Source organism: Gopherus evgoodei, chromosome 4 (genome assembly GCF_007399415.2).
Source record: "Gopherus evgoodei ecotype Sinaloan lineage chromosome 4, rGopEvg1_v1.p, whole genome shotgun sequence".
NCBI lineage: Eukaryota > Metazoa > Chordata > Testudines > Testudinidae > Gopherus > Gopherus evgoodei.
The window spans coordinates 68,520,250-68,545,109 of NC_044325.1; the positions used below are offsets into that span (position 1 = coordinate 68,520,250).

Consider the following 24,860-nt stretch of genomic DNA (forward strand, 5'->3'; position numbering starts at 1 on the left):
TGCTTGCTAACAATCCTGAATTCAATTTCAATTTAAAAAAAAAATCAATATCTTAGCCAAAAACAGAAAATTAAGTTGTTGACAATTATTTGTGACAAGTTTGGTATGGGGAAGGGAGTGGGCCAGTTTTCATCAGAGAAACAAAAAATGTTGACTGACTTTCCTATAGCCCTGTTACTGCTAAATAGAGTCCTCCAACAACTGTAATATGCTCATCTCCTTACTAGTGTACAGAGCAGGGGTTCCCAAACTTTAACATCCCACGAACCCCTTTCACTAAATTGTGAAATGTCATGAACCCCCTCCTAAAAATGAATATTTTCAGGGATTTACGTTTAAATTTCCTCAGTGTGATGGATGCCCCAACTGCCTGCCCCACTCTTCCTGGGGCTCAGGCTGGGGTTCGGGCTGCCGGCTCCCCTGCTGACAGGGGCAGGGCTCAGGCTGCCAACCTCAACTGCCCAGCCCCATTCTTCCTGTTACTCGGACTGCCAGCCCCGGTCAGAGCCCTGGGGTTCAGGCTGCCAGCACCCTTGCTGACCACTGGAACTTGGGCTCCCAGCCCAAACTGCCCGGCCCTGCTCTCCCTGGGGCTTGGGGTGTCTGCCCTGCAACTGGGTCCCACCTGCTGTCTCCAATGCCCGGGGTCCTCTGGCCGCCATTAGTGAAATTTTTCTGGCAAACTCCTTGTAACATTCTATGAACCCTAGTTTGGGAACCACTGGTATAGAGCAGAGGTCGGCAACCTACAGCACACATGCCAAAGGTGGCATGCTAGCTGATTTTTGATGCTCTGGGGTTCTGGCTGCTGCCCCATTGCCAGCTGGGGTCCTGGCCATGGGCCCCACTCAGCACTCGCTGCTGGCCTGGGACCCCCAAGGAACCCCAGGCTGGCAGTGGGCTAAGCAGGCCGGTAGCTGAGACCCCAGCTAAGCCACTCAACCCACTGTCCGCCTGGGGTTCCATTCACTCAGCTGGCAGCAGGCTGAGTGGGACTAAATTCAACAAAATAGGAAAACAAGAGCAACTAATGACAAAGTGCAAGAACCTAGAGAGCCTCCTGAAGCATGGTGATAGTTTTGATTTAAATGGACTTGAACTGTACGAAGAATTGAGTACACTGTCATCAATGTTGCCACATGCAAAATCAGTGATGGACATTGTACAGTTTATTCATACTAGCAAACTTGTTGATTATATATATATAATATCTCCTAATGTGTATATTGCCACTCGTATTCTACTGACAATTTCTGTAACAGTAGCATCAGGAGAACGGAGTTTCTCAAAACTAAAGCTCATTAAAAACTATCTCCGCTCTACAATGAGTCAGGAACACTTGACTGATCTTACTATTCTTGCAATCGAACAAGACATCACTTTGTCTTTGTCATACGATGGCATTACTGATTTTGCAGCCAAAAAAGCCAGAAAGATTGCTTTTAATTAAAAACAAATCCTTGTTTCAATACCTCTTCATATACATTTCCAATAAAATGTTGACAAATTTAAAAAATTATATTATTTGCATCATTCTGTCAAATCAGAATTTTTTCTATAGTGCTACTTCTTCAATGCTAGTCCATCAGCATGACAGTGTGCTTCATTAAGTTAAATTGGTTTTAATAACATGCATGTGGCAAGTTTTCCAATACTGTAAGCTTATGTTTGTGTTGCTCAGAGCAAGTCAGGCACAGGGGCACCAGTTTAATAATCCCGCCTAGGTCACCATAAATCCTAAGGACGGCCCTGGATACAGTACCAACAAAAGGGCTTGGTGCTGTCTGTGCTCTCAGCACACAGTAAAGAAGGCAGATTGTGAACATGTTAGGACGTGAATGGGCTGCACTTGCTTATGCCTAGTCTCAGTTTCCCAGGACACTTGACGGGAGGCATAAGGGGGGAAAATTAGTAGTCTGTAATATTATCAGAGATCCAGTTTTCCTGTGTTGTTTAAAACAGCTTATTGATCTCATGAGATTTTAAACAAGAGCAATTCTTTTGTTTAAAGTGACAATGACAGGTTAAAAATCATATGGGTCAGATTTTCAGGTGGTGTAAATTGGCATAGATCCATAAAAATTAAACTACAGCTAAACCAATTTATGCTAGTTACAAAAGGCAAGGAAATCATTTACAGTTTTTTTACCAATAATACTGCAATATCTAAACTATAGATCAATCTATGAGATTGCCTTGACTATCTTTTATATCATAATCCTAACACGCTGAGATGAGATTTTCATACTAACTTTGAAATAAAAAACCTAAGTACCATATTCTGCTCTCAGTTATGCTACTGTAAAACCAGTTACTCCACAGAAGTCACTGAGTTACTCTCAGTATATATGAGCATAACGGGGAGCAGAATCTGGCTCCAAGTGTAAAAATATCTATACTATATTTCTTTTCATTTTCCTCTCTCTCGCTTTCTGACAGAGGAAACCTGCCAGTAGAGCTAACACACATCTCTGGAGTCTGCAGACTGAGTTTCGCTTGTATAGTTATGACAGCATCAAAAAGGCCTTCTTTGATGCCTACTCATTGTATTATAGCTTGCACTTACCTGAGTAGTTTCCCCTTTTCTATCTGTGTATGCAAATATTTGATCTTTATATATATGGTGCATACATATATATTATAGATAACTATACATACATGTATGTACACACACAAATGCAAGCATATGTACTGTATGTACTTAAAGTACAATTCCTCCATTACAAAGGTTTTATGAAAATGTAATAAAGATCATGTTCTTTTCACAAAGTCTTGTACTGAACATAACTTCTTACAGATTCAACCACATTCTGACTATCATCTTCATACATCACCTTCTGACACCACCACCAACAAATCTGGGCTACCAAGGAAGTTGTTGCAGTTGATATATAAAAGGTGCAATATGAGTATATATGTTTTTATATATATGTTATCATTAACCATGCATAGAAATCAATATAGTTACAATACAAATGATGCTGTTATAACCATGCTGTCCTACTACAATGTGCAGGGGAAGCCATAACAAATATTGTAGTGTGAAAATAACAAAACCACAACCTGTCTTTTAATGCTAACCAAAATTGGCCTACAGATGTGGTGATTTTTATCCAGAATGCACATTATGGAATTCTCTCCCCTCCCCCACCACCCTTTTAAAAGAGCTACAGTTTTGATGAACTACTGAACTGAAAGAAAAGCTGCAAAAAGGCTATCTGCAAAAAATTTTAAAAAGAACTTAAAAAGTTAAGCACCAACACCCCACAACTAAAAATAAAATGCTGAGGAAAGAAAAAAAAATAAGGAACTTACCACACTGCGAGTGAACTTTTCTAGAGAAGTTCTACGACCTTGCTCATTCTCTGGCTTTAAGCGGAAAAAAAGTGGGGAGAAAAAATACAGAAAAAAAACCTTCAGCTTAAATGCAGTTTTTCAAAACAGCAAAAAAAGATAAAGAAGCAAAAAAAGAAACAAATTAAAAATTGGATTTTTTTTTTAAAGCAACAACTGCTGTTTGCTGCAGCAAACAGCAAACCCTTAAAGAATGAGAGCCAGCAGCTGCCTTGGAGAATGACACCTTTTCTTCTCTTCTGTTCAAAATGTGCTCCATAGCTGATTCAAAGCTACAAAACAGGGTCTGTGTAGTGTTATTGATTTCTTGTTGAACTTTCCCTCTATAGTTGTTTGTGCAGAGACCTCTGATTCTGGTTAACATCTGCCAAACAGCTGATTGGAGGCTCCTATGCAGATTTTAGAAAGATGGAAGAATGACATCAACTTTATAATTTTCTGGGGAGTGAATGCAGTGCTGGAGAAAAACAGCACTGGAATTACAGCCTGAACTCCTCCGTTTATTGAGAGGGTAGAAGCATATTTTCACCGCACTGCATCACTCAATGTGCCTCACCTTTTCTCAGGAGAGGCCACCCCTAGGTATGAGACAGCATATATATACTGTGTATGGCTGTGGAAAGATGAGGTCATGTTTTTGGCCCGGTTTTTGGTTTGCACAGAGCTTATGGGTAGTCATATGCTAGAAGTCATAAAACTTCATTGCAATAAGACTGAGACATATACACCATTGGCTTATTAGCATTTACATGAGGAATATGGCTCACCTCAGGACTGAACAGTATTTCATTTGGCACAAGAGAAATTCTTTTGGCCACTAATGAGGAAAGAAATTGATGAGTTATTGGCATGTTTGTCAGTATGTTGAATGAAAAAGACCTAATAATTAGAAAAAAATCACCAACCCTTGGCAGAGCACTACAGCCACCACCTTTCTCCATTGATTGGCTGCATTTAGACATTAGTAAAAGGAAGTAGAGAACACATCATTTTATTACATTTACATAGATCTGTCCAACAGCTAATACATCCAGCAGAACAGTTGCCAATAAAGTACTCAGAGACTTTGTCCTTCAATCTGAATTTTCTGAAAAGATCCATGGGCATAAGGGATTTGAGAATCAACTCTTAAAAGAGACTTGGGGAGTATACTGAGATACAAAGCACCCATACCACCACACCTGACCACGGGGGGGGGGGGGGGGAGGGAAGGGACAGCGCAGTGGTTTGAGCATTGGCCTGCTAAACTCAGAGTTGTAAATTCAATCCTTGAGGGGGGCCATTTAGGGAACTGGTGTAAAAATCTGGCAGGAGATTGGACTAGATGATCTCCTGAGGTCCCTTCCACTTCTATGATCTTCAAGGAACCCAATTAAAAGAGCCTGCAGAACTTTCTCAGTAATGATACATTGTCTGAGGAACAATACATTCAGAAGGACTATCTGTACTACATAGTGCATGATTATAATTGGTCCAAGCATAAACACATAGTCTCCATTTCACTGCTGTATGTTCCCATCACCAAGATTTCCTACAGATAGGTTTGGCAGTGTACAGAATAAAGTGGGGAAAAGTCATGCCAAAAGTGACAGTTTGAGGATGTCTGTATCAAACTGTGAAACCCATTTTGTTTCAGAAGCTCTGCTTTGTACTCTAACCTTCTTCTTGGAGTGTGACCTTCATGCTGTGTTGTAACCTCCAGGGTAGATTAGAGCACCCATTTTGTGGCAGGGACTTGACAGCTGTTGAAAAATTCTAACAAGGGCCATAAACGTTAGAGAACTCTTCCCCACTGGAAAAATAGATTTTCTATCGTGTGGGCCATTGACTTTGAATGACTGTCTGCTCAGAAACTAATGGGGCCAGGGAGGGGCTGGAGATTAGAATTTCTCCAGCAGCACATGGGTAAAGAGGTGTGCTTCTCTAAGCAAGAGGCCAGACCATTGCCACATGCAAGAAAGAAGACAAGAAAGGCTACCTAGTCTAAGGATGCTGCCCAAACCCAGGACTCAGAGGAAGTGTGAGATCAGACCTGGGGGGCTGTGCTCAGGACTGTGTGTCATTTTCCAAAGATCCATAATTCCCTAGTGTGCTTTTTAAGAGCAAAGTGTGTGGTTAAGAAATTCCTTTATTAAGCCTGCATTCCTGGCTCATCTGTCCCTGAAGGGGTTAGCTGAGAAACAAGAGCTCTCACAGCCAGGTGGATCCTGGGGGAATATATCTAAGCAATTGGACATATTCCACTGCCCAAGAATAGCATCAAACACCCAGGGTCCACCATGGAGTGTGCCCGAGAGATCCAGGGTTAGGAACAGTAATGAGTCATTACCCAGATGCAAGGGACTGAACCAACTATACAGACTGATGAAGAGAATAGCTGAAGAGGACCTACAAATTGTTATGGAAAACAGGAGAGATTCAGTAGTGTGATTGCAAGCACTGCTCAAAGACAGCTTTCTGTCTGCATCCAGGAGACAGTCCTGGAAAGAAACTTATGTGAACATGACAAGCCAGGGAAAAGATGATGCTATTGGGAGGATACAATTTATACTGGAGAAGAGGGAAGAAGAGCGGGTCATGTATATGAGATAAGACCCATTAGAGAAACAGATACAAAAAAAGTACTTCTCTAGACTCTTCTGCTTGTGATTACCTACCAATTGTGACTTCTGCTGGAATATCAACCCAAAAGGACAAAGAAGGAGTATAGAAACAACAAAGAGAAGATAAAAGGAATCCAGAAGTAAGGCAGGTGAACCGATGAAGACACCTGTAACTGGATAAATGCCAAGACTTTACCAAATTATACAGCCAGTTGATTATCTCTACCACCAAAGAACAGCACTTTAATACCTAGAAGACCAGACTGAACTAGCTGTCAGTGATGAGACCTCAGAGACAGCAGGCCCATGGAAATGGATATCCCTTGTCTAAATGAGACAACCACGGAACGTTTTCCTGTTTAACTATTTAAAAGAGCCACACTATCAGCCAAGATGCCACCATATGGCATCCAACACAAATGCTAGAAGTTCTAGGATGATTAAATTTTATAGCTGAGCTATAAAATAGTGTTATTTTAAAAAGCATATTCGTATACTGTGATTTTTAATTCTAAGGACAGCATTTCAGTAGGGAGGGAAGACGAACAATGAGGCCATGCTTTCAATACTGGTGTTCATCTATGCAAGTTATACTGATATTCATATTCCAGAACCACATATAAAACAATGATAAATTGAGGGTTTGGGCCAAATATAAGTTAAAATGGCAGGTGTAATTCCAAACTGGATGTGGGGAGCTGTTCATTGTGGCTTCTATATGGCACGCCAGCAGCACCATGCTGTGCAGTATAAGAGTTGGCAGGGGCAGGAAAGCTGATGTGGAAAGTATATGAAGGAATGAAAGGTAAGGGGTGGGGGAGATGACTGGACTCTTCCTTCTGATTGGGTAAACTGTTGGAGAGTCAGAGAAACCAACCCCGCCCAAAGGGGTCCAAGGTAAATCAAGATTGGGAGGAGTACAGAAAGAAGACCCCTGCTCCGGGAAGTTAAGGAGAAGTTATTGTAAGTGATGGTCTTAGTATTATTGCAATAAATTTCTGCTTCTCAAGCGAACTCTTCATGCCTGTGAATTACTCCCAACCCTTCCACCTATCCAAACTGCAACACCTTCCAGGATGCCCAGCTAGTGCCAGTTGTGATGGTGATCTTTGTGAGTTGGACTTCTGTTGAACCTGTCATAATTTGGTCATTGTGTGACAGCCACTATCTTGACCAACTCTGGGGACTGAACCATGGCCATCCAGAGCTGAAAGCACAGATCTTTACTACTGGAGCTAGAGAACCAGACTCCATAGCTGGGGGCCATAACAGACCTATATTCTGTGTGGACTGGGCACTGTGGGGGTTGTTTAACATTCACAGTGTGTGGAGAGAGAGGAAAGTATTAGGAACCTCCAGACTCGCTCATATGTGGCCAGTGTAAGATTAAGTCACAATTGCAGTCCCGGTGCACAGGGAAGGGCAGAAACTCCTCCTTCCATGCATTCACAGGGGAGCATGTCACTCCAGAGGAGGCACATGGGAGAGGTAGGGGGAAAGTGAGGCATAGAGCTGCCCTTCGACACAAATCAGGCCAAGTGCAGCACTGCATCAATCTAAAGGACAACACAGATTGTGCAGTACCTTTGTGCACTGGGCCTCTTAGAAGCAGTGTCCCTTTCTGTGTAGCTAGAAGTGGACATTTGGATGGGCCCTGACTTTTGTGTGGGTGAGCAATGACAGACTGTGCTAGCTAAGCTTCTCCCCCAACACCACGCCCTCTTTGCAGCTGTGGTGCCCCCAGACACAGGGCTTCACCTGCTGAGCTGGGCACGCACATGAGGCAGCTCAGAAAATGGCAAGGCAGAGCTGCCAGAACATAGCTTTCTGAAGGGCGGCCACATAGCTCTGTCCTGGATTTCAGGTGCCTGAGTGACGCTCCGGGTTGCTGTGGCAGCACTACACCCCTACTCAGATTTGAGTGGTCCTGGTTGATGAGTGGGTGGGCTGTGGCCCACTCAGGCCCACCAATGGCTATGCTCCTGCTTCTTGACCTCCCATTGAGGTGATGAAGCTTTGCCTCATCCCCAGCAATGCCCAGTGCCTTATAGACATAGTTTTGACAATGAAATGTAATGTCTAGGCCAGTGGTTTTCAAACTTTTTAGGCTGCGTACCCCTTTCCAAATAATGTAGTCTACCACATACCCCCATCTGAGATAGGGTCATATATACCTATGAAAACAGAAAAAAAGAGTCTGTAAAAGGGATAACACAATGCAATACAATGCACAAGCCCTGGAGTGTGTTGTCCCAGATACAATTATTATAGCAAACACATGCATAGTTTTAACTTCTATATTTGGGGAGACATGGCTCCCGGTCAGCAGCTGCTGCTCTCTGGCTGCCCAGCTTTAAAGGTGGTGCCGCCACCACCAGCAGCAGCACAGAACTTCAGAGCTGGGTGGCTGGAGAGCAGTGGCTGCTGACTGAGGCGTTCATGTTGTTTGCATTGCGGGAGGGCTATGTTTTTAATCCTGCTCCTGTCCTGCCCCGCAATACCCACTCCCACCTGCACCCGCATTGTTTCTTAAATTTTTATCCCGCTCTTGCTATTATGGCAGCAAGTCCTGCAGGACCTGTGGGACCCCAGGCCCGCTGCAGGGCTCTACTCTGAAGGCAGCACTGCCACCAGCAGCAGTGCAGAAGTAAGGGTGGCAACAGGGGCTGGTGGGGCATCCCATCCACTTTGCATGACAATGCATGGAGGGTTAGAGTTTTCTAATCCCATTGTGTGGGGGAAAAGGAGATGCAGGGGCTGCTCATGCCCTTGTAGAAGTGCATGAGGACTCCAATCCCTCTGCATGAGTGATCTGGGAGTTCCCATTCCATTGCAGGATGGATGCTAGTGGGGAGACATTCGGAGAGCAACTTTTCCAGCCATTGCTAGGAAAATGCCATAGGACCCACTACCATAATAGCAGAAGCGTGGAAACAATGTGGGAGGGAGTGGGAGTGGAAGTGAGTATTGTGGGACGGGCTGGGAGCGGGATTTTAAAAAATAGTCCTCCTGCACTGCATACAGCATGAATTCCTGTGGCCGGCAGCCCAGATCTGAACTGCTGCTTTGCTGCTGCTGCCGCCCACAACCAGGAGAGCTATAAACATAGCAGTTTTTGAAAAGTTAGACTCTGGAACTCCTTTTGGTAGCAAAGGTTCAATTCTCTGGCAAATTCTGCAACTGCAGAATCAGGAATGTCTGGAATGCTATTGTAGGCTGATGTCGTTTCCCATTCTTAGGGAAACTGGAGTCGGGGGTGTAAATGGACCACAAGAATTCAGTTTGGGGCACTGACATTTTGGATCAACTCACAAGCTGCAGCATATAATGTTTATTCTAATACTGAAAGGTTCACTGGGAACTACCATCTGAAAATTTAGCCATGCTAAGGTCCTATATTGAAACCTGCCTTGCAAACACTCCCAGCTCCACCATATGACACACATATGGTGAACTGTATTAATGCAATAGCCCCAAGTTTAAATCTAACTGTCTAAGGTATCTAGAGAACACCAGTCACCAACATATCGAGTTGTTGATCAAAGCATTACATTTTTCTATTAAAATAAAAAGCACTCAAACCTGGCTGCACGCCAAGCAGCCGACATGCACAGTTTCAGGAGGAGCGCACATTTGTGCTAGCTGTATTGCTCTCCAGCATTTCCTGCCTACTTGTCTACAAAATGTGTGACTGGCTATGTGTTATTGAGGTAACTGCTTGCCTGCCTTGGTCCAGCTCAAAACAAAGGTGCTTGAGGCTGCCTTGCAAAGTGGAGGAAGGAAATTTAAAAATAAAGTGGTAAGAAAGTAGAAAAATAAAGAGTAAGGATCTCTGTATGTTGTCTGACCGCATCAGGTAAAGCACAGGAAGTGCACCAAAATGCTTTGAAGTATGACAACAATGCTCGTACAAACAAACACACACATACAAACTTGTTCAAGCAGTCCTCAAACGTACAAAAAGAAAACTTACCCTCATCAACAGTAAACAGACTGACCTACTGTACAAGTTAACAGTAGGATACAGATTTTTTAAAATTTTTAAAAGCTTTTATTAAAAACAGCTGAGCCCAGTTAGGTGCAGAAAAAAATCCAGAATATACTGGACTATATCACTAACCATTTACTGCAGCTCTCCATGTTTCTTTTTCTTTAGGTTAATTATTTATCAAACTGTTCGATTTTAGTTCTTTTGAGTAAAGAGTCTGTTAGCACAGGGCAGCGTAGACATTAGAAAACCAACTATAAATGATTAACAACATGATTAGTAGGAAATCTCTTAGCATTCTTATGGCACTCAGGTAAAGCTCTATCACAGTCACACTTCCTCTGAAGGTACTGAGAAGGGGATGGGGAGGTGCTGAAGTTAGTTTGGTAGACACCAAGGAGACGGAGAAGGTGAGAGAGCATGAGACTGGTTTTCAGAGAGAACTTGTTTGCAATAGAGACTGTCCGCCCATGGATGCTAATATGACTTTTGAGTTCTCTTCTCTTTCTAATATGTATACTAAGGTCCCAGTTGTGCTCGTGCTGGAACCAATGAAAGTTTTGCCATTGATTGAAGGGGAGTATGAACGAGTTCTAAGAGCTCAGTATTCTACACTGTAGGTCACCATTCATATCGGAACCTGGTACTAATTTCTCCTCAAGGCTTTTGTGTTTCAGAAGCATGAAATTCATGTCTTTCAAACAGAACAATATTTTACTAGGCATAATTATAAGCAGGGCTGGAAAAATTCCCTTGATACTCGCTCACCTGTGGACTAAGAGTCAGGTTATCAATTACCCTGCACCTCACATAGTCATTGACACCAGCGCAGAATGAGTGGAAAACACTGCTAGATCAAAGGAGTGGCAATTTACATCTATTTTGCACTCACTAGCACAGGGTAATACGGAATCTGGCTCGATGTGTTCTTGTTAGGGAGAAAAACAACTGCCCCACTCTCGTAAACCAGGCATATTTTATTTACATCGGCACATCAGCTCTCCCTCTCCAATAAACTGATGATAGATCCACCTATTTGCAGAGCTCCTCCTCTGTTCTACCCCTCCTGGGGCTCAGATAGCTCTCAGCCCCTCACCTGCAGCTGGGCACTCTCCAACCCTTCCCTGTCCTCCTCTTAGAAGACGGTGGCTCAAAGGCCCCCCTGCGCCTCCTTTTTGGTGAGAATGGCTCTAGTTGCTTGCTGTTCATTTCACACAAACATTCGACTCTCAGAAGAATGCCAGTGCAGCAGCCACTGTCCTTACTGCTCCATCTCCGGAACGAGAACTAGCAGTCTCGGGGTCCCTCCACTCCCTCCCTCCTATTTATCTAGGTTGTTGAAAGGGCACCGGGGCTTGAGCTTCTCTGCTTTTTTCCTTCTCCTCAGAGCAGGAGCCAATGACTATCTAGCCCCCCTCAGCCAACATACCCTGCCAAAATCACTATTCGCCCTCAGTGAGTGGGTAAGGAGGTTTTTCAAGGCCTAAATGTAACAGGCATTTTTTCTCTTGCATAAAGTTCACTGTCATCCAAGGGCATGCCCATTTTTTGGCTCCTGAGGGGATGGGATGTGGTTATTGCCCACTATAAAATGTGGTAATGTATGTATCAGTAGAAATATGGGCAGACTGATGCTTGGTCTTGCACAGCACAGGTGTGGCATGTTGTGCATATGCACAAGAAGTGAAACACAATGGGTAGGTGAAGAAACCCAATCTTGCATCTGTGAGATAGCTGCCAACAGCAACCTAATGACTCCTACCTAGAAGCAGGAGTGATGCCCACAGACAAACACATAGCTAAGTGGCTCATCTGCATGCTTACCAGGCTAACGTCCTTTTCTCCTCAGACACATGCATGAACTGCCCACATCCTTTCCCCTTTTCACCCTGCACTTTTCAGAGTAAGGAGGCAGGCATGCAAGGGTGTCCTACTTCTGTGCAATGCAGAGACCTATATCTAGCCCTTAACCTTCCTTGTTCCTACATGGAGCCTCTAAACACACCCCTGTAGGAGCCCAGTCCTGCACTCAGAGTAGTATACCAGAGATTTGCAGGCTCTAGGCCATCATATTGTAGCACATATAACAATGACAGTGGTAAGAAAGAAGAAAAACTCCATCATGAATGAATAAGGAATTCCTCGCCTATACATGGCCCATGACCATCATCTGTGCATCCATGAGTCTGTGTAAAGTATGCTCATTTTCCCCTCTCCTCCTCATAACTCTGCCACACATCCTTCTTGCTCATTCCACTTTCAGACCCTGGATCAGAAACTCACATGTGCAGTTATTTTGTGATGTGGAAAAACAATACTTTGCACTTACACGGCGCATTCTATATAGAGATTTGCACCTGAGGATCTCAAAATATGCTAGCCATTTTTACAGATGTTAATTAAGACTCACAACATCTCTACCACACAGGTCAGAATTATTGCCTGCATTTTACAGAGTCGGGAGTATAAGGCACACAGAGATTAAGTGATTTATCCAAAGTCACACAAGAAAATTAGCGGAAAAGCCAGGGAACAAACACAGATCTCATGATTCCCAATCCTGTACCTTTGCCATAAGGCCCATATATGGGATGCAATGTATGGCAATGACCCAAAATGAGGGGGATACAAAAATGCATTCATACAAGAAACTTAAAATGTAGTGGGATTCATTTCTTTAGTGTAAATAACTTTCTGTAATCTCAGTTCCATGATTCTGCATTTCTGCTGTAATTAACAGTAAACAAGAAAAGCGAGAGCACATCACAGGTATGGAATGCGGGCCAGTTTGGAACTAAAATGAGCGCTGTCCCTTGAAATAAGGGACATTCGGGAGGTTTTCCTGACAAGGATTCAAATTATTCAAACCTTACTGAAGTCAATGGCAAAACTCCCACTCACTTCACTAAGGCCAAATTTTTAATCTTGGGATTTAAACCCAAACCCTCAATATTGAAAGGCTCTGGTATCCCACTGTTCTTCCTTTACCCCCACTCCAGATTCCAGGCTGCCTCAAGAAGCCCTAAAGGACTCCCTCAAATCTGCTGTAAAACTACTAAGGATCTACCAGGTAGGTCAGCATATGGAAGCTTCATTTTCTTTCAGTCAATAACTCTGTGCTGTCGGGGTACAATGTCTACTAGCCGAACACAGTAAGATGTGCTTTACAGCTTCTGAAGTAACTTTAATTTCTACCCACCATATGTTAAATTGGTAAATGACACATATACATGATTTTTGCCACTGGCTTCTTTTTGCTTGGATATGTTTACGTGAGTACCCACAGATCTTTCTAAAAGAAACTAGATTCTTATTTCCACTGCAGTGTTAGCATGAGACTGAAATCTGTTCCTCAAGTGGCACGAGAATCATTCAAGTCATGCTGACAGGTCTAGCACTTGATCTGACAGCAAACAATTCCAAAGAAATCTTTGATTCAAAACTGGAGCTGGTAGGAGAACTTTCCTTTGTATTAAACACATGAACCATCAGGTCCTAATGTTTTGAAAGGGAGAGCTTGAGAGGGAGAACATACGGGACGCTCGTAGGGATAAGACAGCAACGGTTTTAATTTCTCTTTTACATCATCACAGGATGTTCAAGAGTTTTAACTGCACCCCTTTCTTTCTCTCAACCTCTGAATTCTGACCCAGGTTTAAAGAGCAACTTAAAATTTCAAACGTCAGCTAGGACTTTGCATTTCTTCTTCTGGTCTGTACTTGTCTAAAATCAGCTGGTTTTAAAAGACAGGGCCAGTTCATGTCCTCAGTCACACCACTGCAATCCAACTGAAATAAATGCCAGGCATAAAGGAGAGTAAAGATTGGCCCTTTCTATCACAATATGCACTTTGAGGATCCATAATAGCAATGAGCCTGTAAAAAGCCAATGGGATTTCACTGAGTTGCGCCAATGAATTGTAATTTGACAGCCCATTCAGAATGCAGTGGAGAAACAGCAGAAAGCATGGTGATGGAAAACCACAAGCTCAGGCTGCAGTAACTGGAAGTAATTGTATCTAGTGTTTTGTAAGTGGGTCACACAAAGGTAGGTGCATGCACACAAACACTTTCTTGCTCTCTCTCTTGCAGAGTACTGGAGTAAGCTGGGAGGTACAGAAAGCATTTAAACACAGCCCCAAATGCAGAGGTAAGTATCCTACCTTCCAACCCCCCTTTCCTGAATAGAACTGGCTGGATAAGAGCTGACTTAATCCTACAGAATCAATTCTTTGCTACTCTGAGTGGGTAATTCATGGCAAAAAATATGTTGCTGGCAGTGGACATGCTGACACCAAGGGGATGAAAAGAATTGAGGCCCAGGTCTTTGGTGAAGAATATGACTGAAGTTCTTGATTTCTCTCTGGGTTGCAATTATTTCTTGTTTAAAATAAAAAGCAAACATTTTTGGGGAGCAAAGAGCTGGGAAAAGGGGAAAAGGAGGAGGGGGTAAGACATTACAGGGAGGTCCCCAGGTAAGGCATCCCAAAGAAGGACCACATAGTTACATCTAGGATGCTGCATCATCTCCCCAATCTTGTTACCCTGACTAGCAAATGAACACATTTATGGGGTCTAATTCTGATACAAGATATTATCTTTGTCATGAAAAGGAGATAGTGGACTTCTAATTGCCTGAATTGAGTTTGGAAGACGCCAGCATAATCTGAGCATTTTTCTGTATTTTGACTGGCTGGCCTTTCTACCTTTCCCCTGCCATGGTGGCTGAAGCTGTATATAGGGATGCCATACTCTGGGCCTTCAGGTGAAGGAAACAAATGTTCTCATTCCTTTTTAAAAAAGAAAAATAAAAAAAAGTAAATGAAACAATATTCCCATTTTCACACTAGCAGCAAGCAGCAGGCGAGAATCAATAGGTGCTAAGAGATGCAAGCATGTCCTTCCCAAAAGATACCTTCTTCTTCGCCAGCAATAAGTCATGGTACGTGTTAGAACGGAGGAAACGTGCGTAGCTGTCACTCTTCATCAACTTGTAAATGTGCTCCTGTGGGGCAGGAGGAAAGGAAAGTTTGAGAATTGTTACCAAATACCACTCAGAAATCAGAGGGATTCAAAACAGTCCAATGAAAGGGCAGGGGGGGGGGAGAGAGAGAGAGAGAGAGAATTAGAAAGAGGGAGCAAAGTCCTAATTATAATTATTTATCATTTGTATTGTGGCAGTGCCCAGGAGCCCACGTCCTGGAGAACTCTATTACGCCACGCACTGTACATCCCACCCAAAAGATGGTCCATTCCCCAAAGAGCTTGCATGTATTAATCTGTAGCCTAGAAAAGGGTTGAATTTGTAAAGCCCAAGGCTCTCAGAAGCTAGTATATTATGACCAGATTCTGCCATCTAGTGCTATTGAAATAAAAAATACTGAAGGAGTGTTGTACTAATTAAATGAGAATAAGCATGAAAGAATCTGTCCCTTAATGTCCTATCATCAAGGTTCAAACAGCCAGTAAGAGTTTACTCTGAGGATGTCATACTTACAATCTGATACTCTGCTTCACAGGTTTGGTGGGTGGAGTTTCTTTGCAATCAGACAGAGCTGTTTTCCCCCACCCCACATTATCAACTTGCTTGTTCAGTTTTAATTAATAATTGAACGTATCTTGAAAAACTCAGTTATTTTTCTACTGCCCCTGTGAACTCTTAATAACCCCGTGCCAAACACAACAAAATATACTTGACTGAATAAAGACAGAGAATAGCAGTAAAAAAGAGACTCGAATTCACAAGAGGAAAAACAGGAACATTGGACATTCCTCTTAGTTCTTTGCCTGTGGAAACCTCTTTTATGCTGTTACATTGTGTATATTTATACCATACAAACTCTTTTTTCTCCACCCCAAAACTTCAGTATTTAGGTACATATGAACCTTTAGGAGAGAGGGAGAACCAGTGAAGGAGTTGGTTGAGCTCCATATGTCCACAGTGGTGACAAACCAAGCAAAGCTCCAGGATCTATATAATGTTGCTCAATCCTGGAGTTATATGTGTGTGTCTGAGTATTACCCTATTCAGCTTTTTTACTGTGTTCTCTGTAAGGTAGGCATGGCTGGCAATCTTTTTACTCAGACACAGTATAATCTTTACCTTAGGATGTAACCTGGCTTGGAGCAATCCTTTACCTGTTAATTTTGCTTATTCACTTTCAGATGCCACCATCCTCCACTGGTACAATGTTCTATATCTCACAAACAGCACAAGAGTTTACAGAAGAAAAGCCCGTTTATAGAAAAGCCAAAGTCTCTCTGTCCTACTGCACTCTTAAGAAGGAGAATCTCAAAAAACATAAACACAAACAAACAGGGGTGGCTCCAGGCCCCAGCACGCCAAGCACGTGCTTGGGGCGGCAAGCCGCAGGGGGCGCTCTGCCGGTCGCCAGGAGGGCGGCAGGCAGGGTGCCTTCAGCGGCATGCCTGAAGAGGGTCTGTTGGTCCCGCAGCTCCGATGGTGTGGCTTGGGGTGGCGAAATGTCTAAAGCCGTTCCTGCAAACAAAGTGGGAGGATAGCTTTATTTCCCATTACCAATACAGCACCTGTGGAATATTTGCTCTAGTAGTTCAGCACTGAACATGGAAAGCCAAACTCACAGCCAACTAGAGGGGAAAAAATAAAGCATACGTCATGAGTTTGGTCACTAAAAGCCTTACATTTTTCTTGTGTGCATGTGACATTACTTACTAACTCTCACAGTATTTCAGTAAGATTGTAGGACTCAGTTGTATTAAATTCAACTGGATGATGACTGGCTCAAGTTAATTTCCTCTTATATCACAAACTACATGCCCGGTAACTAGCATTTCATAATGGGCTAGAAATTAAACTATGTCAAAACACACACAAGGTTTCCCCATCCTGAGACCAGGAGCATTGTAGGGATGATTCTCTCTGTAGGTTGGGAATATTTGGAGGTATTGATGGCGGTGACATTCATGGTCTCTAGAGAATAAGAGTGCCTGGAGCATCATAGAGGATCATTGTCTGAGGAAGGACTGGGCCTGTCACAGAGATGAGATTCCCAGCCTCCGAGGACATGCTGGGAGCATGTTAGAGATTATGGCCTGTGTCTCTGAGGAGTGGGTGGAGGAAAGTGTTGATTTCATCACTTTTTAGCATAGATATGAATAATATTCTAGCCTTGGAGAGGGTACAGGGAGGGCTGAGCACAAAAAATGTGCTGCAATACATTATTGGTGGAAGGATTTGGATGCCACTTCATGGGGAAAAAAACTCTAGTGGCCTATATTGCCAGGTCCGAGGACCTGACAATTTCTGCATGGCTCAATCCCATAGTCCAAGAATCACTACCTCAGGCAGTGCCTTTAGTAAGTGCTAATGACTGGGATCTACTATATAATGGAGAAACCTGTATTCAGATCCTGGGGCTTGCTGTCAAAAGGAAATGATCCTCATGGAGTAAAAATATTTTCAGTCCTCATAGGCGTAGAGACATACAGACATATGGCACTAGATGTTTGCAGATTAGAGAGAGATGTACCAAACCAGGTCAGTTAACAGTGAAGCTGTTGCCCCAGTACTGTAACTAGGACAAATTGTCCTTCTCCAAGCCAAGACAACAGTCTGTATTTGTTCTTTGTTAGAAAGAGTAGAGACTTTACATCTGAGGCTGGGAGAACAAAACAATGATTCATCAGATCTTGAGATTAAATAAACAGTGAGCTGACACCTTGACTGTGTCCCTCCCAGGAAATACAAGGCAGAATCACTCCCAAAGTCTAATGTAGATGTATTCATGTCATTTTTACTAAGCATTCTCTCGGGGTTTCACAAGTTGGAACCAGCAAACAATGATATTTCTAATGTTCCTCTGGAGGATACTGACATTACAGAATTGTTGATAATTATTCCTAAACTTTGAACCTTAATTAGGAAAGGTGGTTGAGCATGGGAAATATGTAGCTTCCAGAACCAAAATCTTGTTCTTCAGTTGTAAGTGTTCAAGGGTTTTCTTAAACTCATGAGTGATGACATGACTGATATGCTGACCATTTCATAACATAGCTTTTCTGGAACATTCACTGGACATCTGAACCAGCCGTTCATGTCTTGCAGGGTCTGCAGAGTGTCTTCCAGCTGACACATGCTCAGCATAGCTCCCACTGGCTCACTTGAAAGAGCTGCTGAGAATGGACCACTGGATGGTGGATTCTAATAACTGGCTAAGTCCATACTAGTCTTTGATACCCTCCATTAATAGACACCAATGTACTGTTGATACAACTGCCGTGTTAGAATCTAGGGAATCTGAGATGACTTGTAATCATAGTGTCTAGCACCTCACAATTTCTGAAATACACAGAAAAACGAGCAAATTCAAACAATAAATATTAGGGGAAAGACAGATTGACAGTGGAGCACGTGGGAATTTAGCTGCACTACTCTCATATAGTGCAAATGGGCAAGTCCCATTATGCATATGACTTTAATTCATTCCTTGTTCTAGGCTATCATTGCTACTTATCGTGATCCCATTTCCTAACCTACAGAACAGCTGCATGTGTTTCTCTTCTTTACTGTGTGGCTGAGAGGCTGAATAACCAGGTGTGAGGCTATAATTTTCCTCTACAGTTATTTTTAGGGATGCAACATTTTTGGAGATGTGGAAGTGCAATGCCCTCTACAGACATGCACATTCCAAGATATGCTTATCTACATGGTGCTGCTGACATGAAATTCAGGGCTGTCCATTGGAACATTGAAAGCGTATTTCATTTCACAGAGCATGTATCCCAAACCAGCGAGTTAGCTGCAATTCGCACAGTGATGCAAACACACCACTTATGCAATCCACAACAGCTCAGTTACAACTCTGGACAGTAGAGCCTATTTCATTGGGAGAAGGTTGGGCAGTTCACTGGAATTGTCCATTACATTTACTCAAGGAGTGCCATGGAAAAGTTGTGTCCTGCCTCGCACTGTCATTCAAAAGAAGGAAGAGACATTTTTTATTTTAGGAATAGCAACAACAACTCCCCTAGCAATCCTTAGGTACTGCCTCTCAGCGTGAGCAATCAGAACGAAACTAATATAACCTCAGTCCTGTGCACTAACCTTAAGACAACACCCCTCTATGTAATGTTCTAAAAATAAGCCTACAATATAAATCTCACAAATGACTTTTAAACATCAATGAAGGGAGCATTCTACTTTTAAAACTCTAGAGTAAGTGGAAAAGAGGATTTTTCAAGAATGGGCTGACTTATTATGGATTTATTATCCATCCCATTGGCTCTGTCTAGGGCCTTCTCTCAGAGGCTCAACTCACAAAACCACAGTCTAATGTTTTTTCTGTCACATAAGAGCACCACCATCCAATCATAGTGGACGAGGTGCCTGATATTGCATAGAATCATAGAAATGTAGGTCATCTGGTCCATGCCTGCAGGACCAAGTATACCTAAACCTTCCCTGACAGATGTTTGTTTAACTTGTTCATAAAAACCTCAAATGTTGTCAATTCCACAACTTCCCTTCGTAACCTATTTCAGTCCCTAACCACCCTTATAGTTAGAACGTTTTTCCTAATATCTAAACTGAATCTCCCTTGCTGTATATTAAGCCCATTACTTCTTGTCCTACCTTCAGTGGACATGGAGAACAACTAACCACAGTCCTCTTTAAAACAGCCATTAACTTATTTGAAGACTGTTAACAGGTCCCAGTCTTCCTTTCTCAAGACTACGCATGCCTTTTTTTTTTTTAATACCTTTCCCTATAGGTCAAGTTTTCTAAAGCTTTTGTCATTTTTGTTGTTCTTCTCTGGACCACCTCCAACTTGTCCACATCTTTCTTAATGTCTGGCACCCAAATATACCACCTTTACTGCTTCCCCCCCATCCACTAGGCCACTAACCCTAAGTAAGAAGGCAGGTAGGTTAGTTTGGCATGATTTCTTCTTGACAAATCCATGTTGGCTATTACTTATCATCCTATTATCCTCCAAGTTTGAACAAACTGATTGTTTAATAATTACTATGTATTACTGAGACCTGGCTAGATAACACAGCTGGAATTGTAGTGGCTCACATTGCTTTAGCCAATCACTTAGGGTATGTCTGTGCTGCCAAAAAAAGATATACTCAGCTCAGGTTAGCTAACCTGCATTAGCTAGCTTGGGTTAAAATAGCAGTGAGGACACGGGCAATAAGACTTTTAACTCAGATTATCAGCTTGAGTTCAACCCCAGGTTCCTTTAGGCTTTCACTCAAAATGCTAATCTGAGATAAAAGATGCATTAACCTGAGTTAATTAATTTGAGTTCAGAATGCATTTTTTTTCAATGTAGACATACTCGTAATACGGGATGTGGAGAACAGCAGTGAAAATTTAGGTTTGCTTTGTGATCTGATATCAAACACAGCTGATCTCCCCTCCCAAGGATGGATTAGTTTGAGTATGTGCACCTAATATCAGGAGTCTCACATATTTATCTATTTATCAAGTAATACGGCCCCATGTCACAGTAATACCAGAATCTCACGTGTGTTAAAACAGTCACAAAATGATCTCTCCCCCTTTCTCTACCTGTAGGATTAAACAAAAACAGTTAGCCTGGGTGTATTTTTGTGCATGTGGGTGTGAAGAGCTCATTGTGGAAAGCTAAGTCAAAAAGAAGAGTTTTGCATTTTGTTCTGAAGGCAGAGAGGTCTGTGGTCATTCCCCTCTCTTTGGGTAGAGAGCTGCACGGAGTTACATGGGAACCTCTCTGAAAATTCTGTCTTCTGTGCCCATGGGCCTCCCCAGGGTTGGCAGCTCCATCATTCCTATGGAATGCAGCTGTTGCAGGAGGCTATGGTTATCGATGCAGAGATAATCTCTCATGTACCTTGGGCCAAATTTATGAAGGAATTTGAATATCAGGACAAAGACCTTGAAGTGTAAAGAATGGAGCACTGAGGTGATGTGCTCACAACAATCTGTTTGATGATTAGATTTTTTTAGGGTATATGGCTCCATTACTAGATAGGAGTGACATGATCATATCTAAGAATGAATTATACATAGAGTTAATTATCATCCTCTAGCAAATGGACTAAGGTAAAGTATCCATGCTGATTAGATCTACAGGTATCATTTGTTCACTCACATCTGTGGTCTAGTGAGCATGATTAGAACAGCCCTTCTGTAGGTTAACTTTTTCTCCTAAAAGATGCCAGAGGTAGTGCAGGCAACTTGCGTCTACACTCTGAGACTGTACAGTATCTCCAGAAAACAGTCTTTGCTCCCCAGCCTCTGAATTCGAGCAGCTGGGAGCTACAGGTCTGTGTATACCCAGCATTCTGAATAAAGTATCCCTTTTGTGTTTACTACATGTGAATTCTGTCTCTTCTCCAGTCTGAAGAATACTACATGGTGCCGGAGATGTATCGGTTCCATCCCATATTCTCTGTGCATAGCTTTATATATTGTCTGTTAAATTTTGCAAATAATTGCTCAGTTACTGTTGCAACATACGTTACACTGTAAATGTGAAAATAAATAGTAAATTTTAAAAAGGAAAATGTTGACAGTTCTGTGGATTAGAAAACAAAGGATCAACTAGGTAGTAAATCAGGGAACTTTCTTTACCAGAGTTATGAGAGACCGAAAGGAAATCACGCCCTGGCTATGGCTGACAGCTGAAGTGTGGGGAAGTAAACCCTGATAAGACGCAGCACCCCTCTGCTGTTTTCCCTTCACATGCCACATCTTTGGAAAGAGATGAAGGACAAGCTTTGTAAATTTTCTTGACAAGAGAGGAAAGAAAAAAAAATCAAAGTTGGAAATCCAGACGGGAATGTGGGAGGTGGATGAGATAGCAGAAGCTGTCTCAAAGCTGCACCTGCTTCAAATCAATGTGTTGCAACAAGATCTTAAGTCTCTCCCTCCCCCTCCCGCAAGCAATCAAAGTACAATGACCCTGACTAGGGCAGAGGGTGGCAGCCGGCCAACCAACCAGGACCTTGGGAATACCAGACAAGCATGTTGGAAACGGCTGAGTGATTTAAAAAATAATTTTATAATGCACTTTTCTAGGCTGGGTACCTGATAGTGCTCAGCAAGCATTTTCTTCAAAGTGTCCCTTCTAGTGGGAAATCTTGGCTATTTTCTCTGAATTGTATGTACAAGAGAAGGGCAGTTTCTCTGGTTGAAAAGTGGGTTGCTGTTTTTTTATATCCACCCAAAATCTCATGTGCTCCCTGCCTGGTGCAAAATCTACACAAAGGCCAAGATTTTTGGGTCTTATAGACTTCTGGGCTCAAGTATAACGTTCCTGCAACCTTCCAACTCAGATAGCATTCCAACATGCCCCCAGATTCGACCTTTTTAACAGAGTGCCCCACATTCTGGTATATATTTAGGACTAAGCAGAAGCTAATGCTTGTCTGTAGCTGTTTGGATAGACAAAGACATTGTCTACACCCTGTGGGTTGTAAGGTACAGTTTCTATCACATCTGGAGTATAAAACATTCTTTTAGAATAAAAAAATTGCCCCCTTAACAGAGGATCTACACAAGGCCTGTGCACCCTGTAAGTTCCATAGGCTTCACATTACATTCCTTCAGTTTGTCCTCTGGAATCCTGCCCTGGCTTACAGGATTCTTGTAGCACAACAGCACAAACACAGACCCAGGGATCATCAGCAAGCTACGTGCAATAAAAGAACAGAACAAACCCTGGCGGAGAGTCAGTTACAACATTTAAACCTTTTCTGTGTCATTGCTGACCTTAATGTTCTTAATAAGCACTCTTATCTGATCACCATTTAGTCTACCTGAGTATTGAGAACTGCACTGCAATTTGATTCAGATTAGGTAGGAGGAATTGCCATATCAGCACCAGAAGCAGAAGCAATTGGTAGCAGATGTAGTTCAGACTATCCATGAAATATGTAGCAGAGGGAAGGCCCTAACCTTAATATGCCCTAAAAGAAAGACACCCATTAAAAACTCAAAGGGTTTTCATTCAAAATACCCTTAGCCTTCCATAGCCCACACACAAAACCCCCCACTCTTCTGCATTTGCTTTTTTCGTTTCCATTGCATTTTCAGTTTTCTTCTCTTCCCCCCCCTTTTCAGACTACCTTTGTGTAATCATTGTAGCAGTATCTGCATGCACCAACTAAAGCAAAATTACAAAGTTCTCTGCTTGAGCCCACTGGTTAACTAGAGTGGTGCTAGCTAACATAGCTACGGTTAAATGATCATTGCAGACTCTGTTAGAGCCCTAGATTTTGAGAGATTTATAGTTTAGAAAAGAAATGTTTCAGGCTGGTAACTGGCACAAAAGGTCTTTGCCTGAGAGTGAACTGCTCTGGAAAATTTGAGAAAAATCTATTTGTCCATTCTCAAGTTATTCTTTTATTTAAGTGACACAATAAATTACATCTGAAGTTTTAGCTGTTGGTTTTCCTTTGCACTCAAACAAGTGATTCTGTTATTTAACAACTGATGCGTGATTAGATCATAATATGGACTTACCTTGTTGCTAAACCAGAAAAGCATAAAACGATGACTGAAATAAACATTGGGATGAAGGTACAGTATGGTGGTGATGGGGAAAAAGAAATACCCTAAGCATTCAGAGCTCATTTTGAATAATGTACAGGAATCTGCTGCTTATCCCTATAGATCCATAGTTAGAAATACAATGTAAAGCTTTACAGTTAGTTTATAATGTATAGATGGTAATGCAGTATAATGTAACTTTAGCATCAGAGCTACTGGAAATCTATTTGATAGTTGGATTTTCCACTATCAAATATATGGTGGAAGTGCAAAACTGCTGGGTGTTCTTTACATGTTCATTGTGGAAGCATGCAAAGGTGCAGAGTTCTGGAATTTGGTACAATCCAGAGGTCAGCTTCGTACTACAGGAGGATTTAGAGCTAAATATAAAAATAGCTCTCCTGGGAGACAGGAGTGTGTCGCAACTCTAAAGCCTATGCTCTAACATGGCATCTGTTTGGCCAGTTGTCATTCAAAAGATCACATTGGTACCATGTCCAACACTGTAGTGCGGTGTGCAACATTATAGTGCCGTGTGCCTATTCCCGCTCTTTTTCCCTGGTCAACTAAGGGTCAGACTAGTGCTGTGTGCAAAAATACCAGTGTGCCTGTTCTCAAACCTTCTGTCAGTCAAAAGGTCAGTTGGTGATGTGTGCAAAAGCATAGGGCTGTGTGCAAAAGTAGTGTGCTGGGTGCAGCTCCCATTGACGTAGAGGGCACCAGCTCGGAACCTGGTTGGTGAAGGAGATAGGGACCAATCAGATGCTGACACGAGTAAGAGTCTTTGAATAAAACTAAGTCTCACGCCAGAATCTGCAGGAGTATCCACGGGCTAGCTGAAAGGCCTGATCACCCTTTCAGCCAGGGTCTCCTCCGGATTTAGCCGGCTCGGGTCGTGTTGATTCACTTTCTTTTTTGGATTATTTTCCTGCCAATTCGTCATGCCCTTGATGTCTGTACTGCTGGTCAGCTGAGCCTGGAGTGTGCTGTAAATACTCTGTTTTGTTTAGCCTCCTTCCTTTTTCCCTCCCTTACTTGATACCAAGCTGTGTATATAGTACATGAGAGCTGAATTGTTGTATTGATTGCTATTGTGGTTAATTGTTGTATTTTACAATATTTGGTTAACGTGCGCACAGTTTACTTAGTTTTGTGTATCTGTTCTGGTTTTTAGTGAGCAGTTGATTATAGACTGCTTGGTTTCTTGTTGTTGGGTGTAAATAGTCTGTTTCAAGTTGTGTGTATATTCTTGTTCTGATAGTATTGTTAGTTGGTAAAAGTGTTCCTCCCTAGCCCAAGTTGCAACTCATTCCCCATTAATAAACAACCACTTGGTTTTGAATTGCAATCTTTTTTTAGTTTTGATTTTCCTCTCTCAATCAAATCCTTACTCG

The 24,860-nt window shown here is 42.4% G+C and overlaps 1 protein-coding gene across 1 annotated transcript in view; it reads right to left on the bottom strand.

Moving 5' to 3' along the window:
- The window catches only part of RGS6 (regulator of G protein signaling 6), a 482,257-nt gene that overhangs the window by 26,853 nt on the left and 430,544 nt on the right, over window positions 1-24,860 (bottom strand). The window contains exon 16 of the mRNA XM_030559656.1: window positions 14,860-14,949. Within this exon, the coding sequence (XP_030415516.1) occupies window positions 14,860-14,949 (90 nt within the window). The remainder of the gene's footprint in view (window positions 1-14,859; window positions 14,950-24,860) is intronic.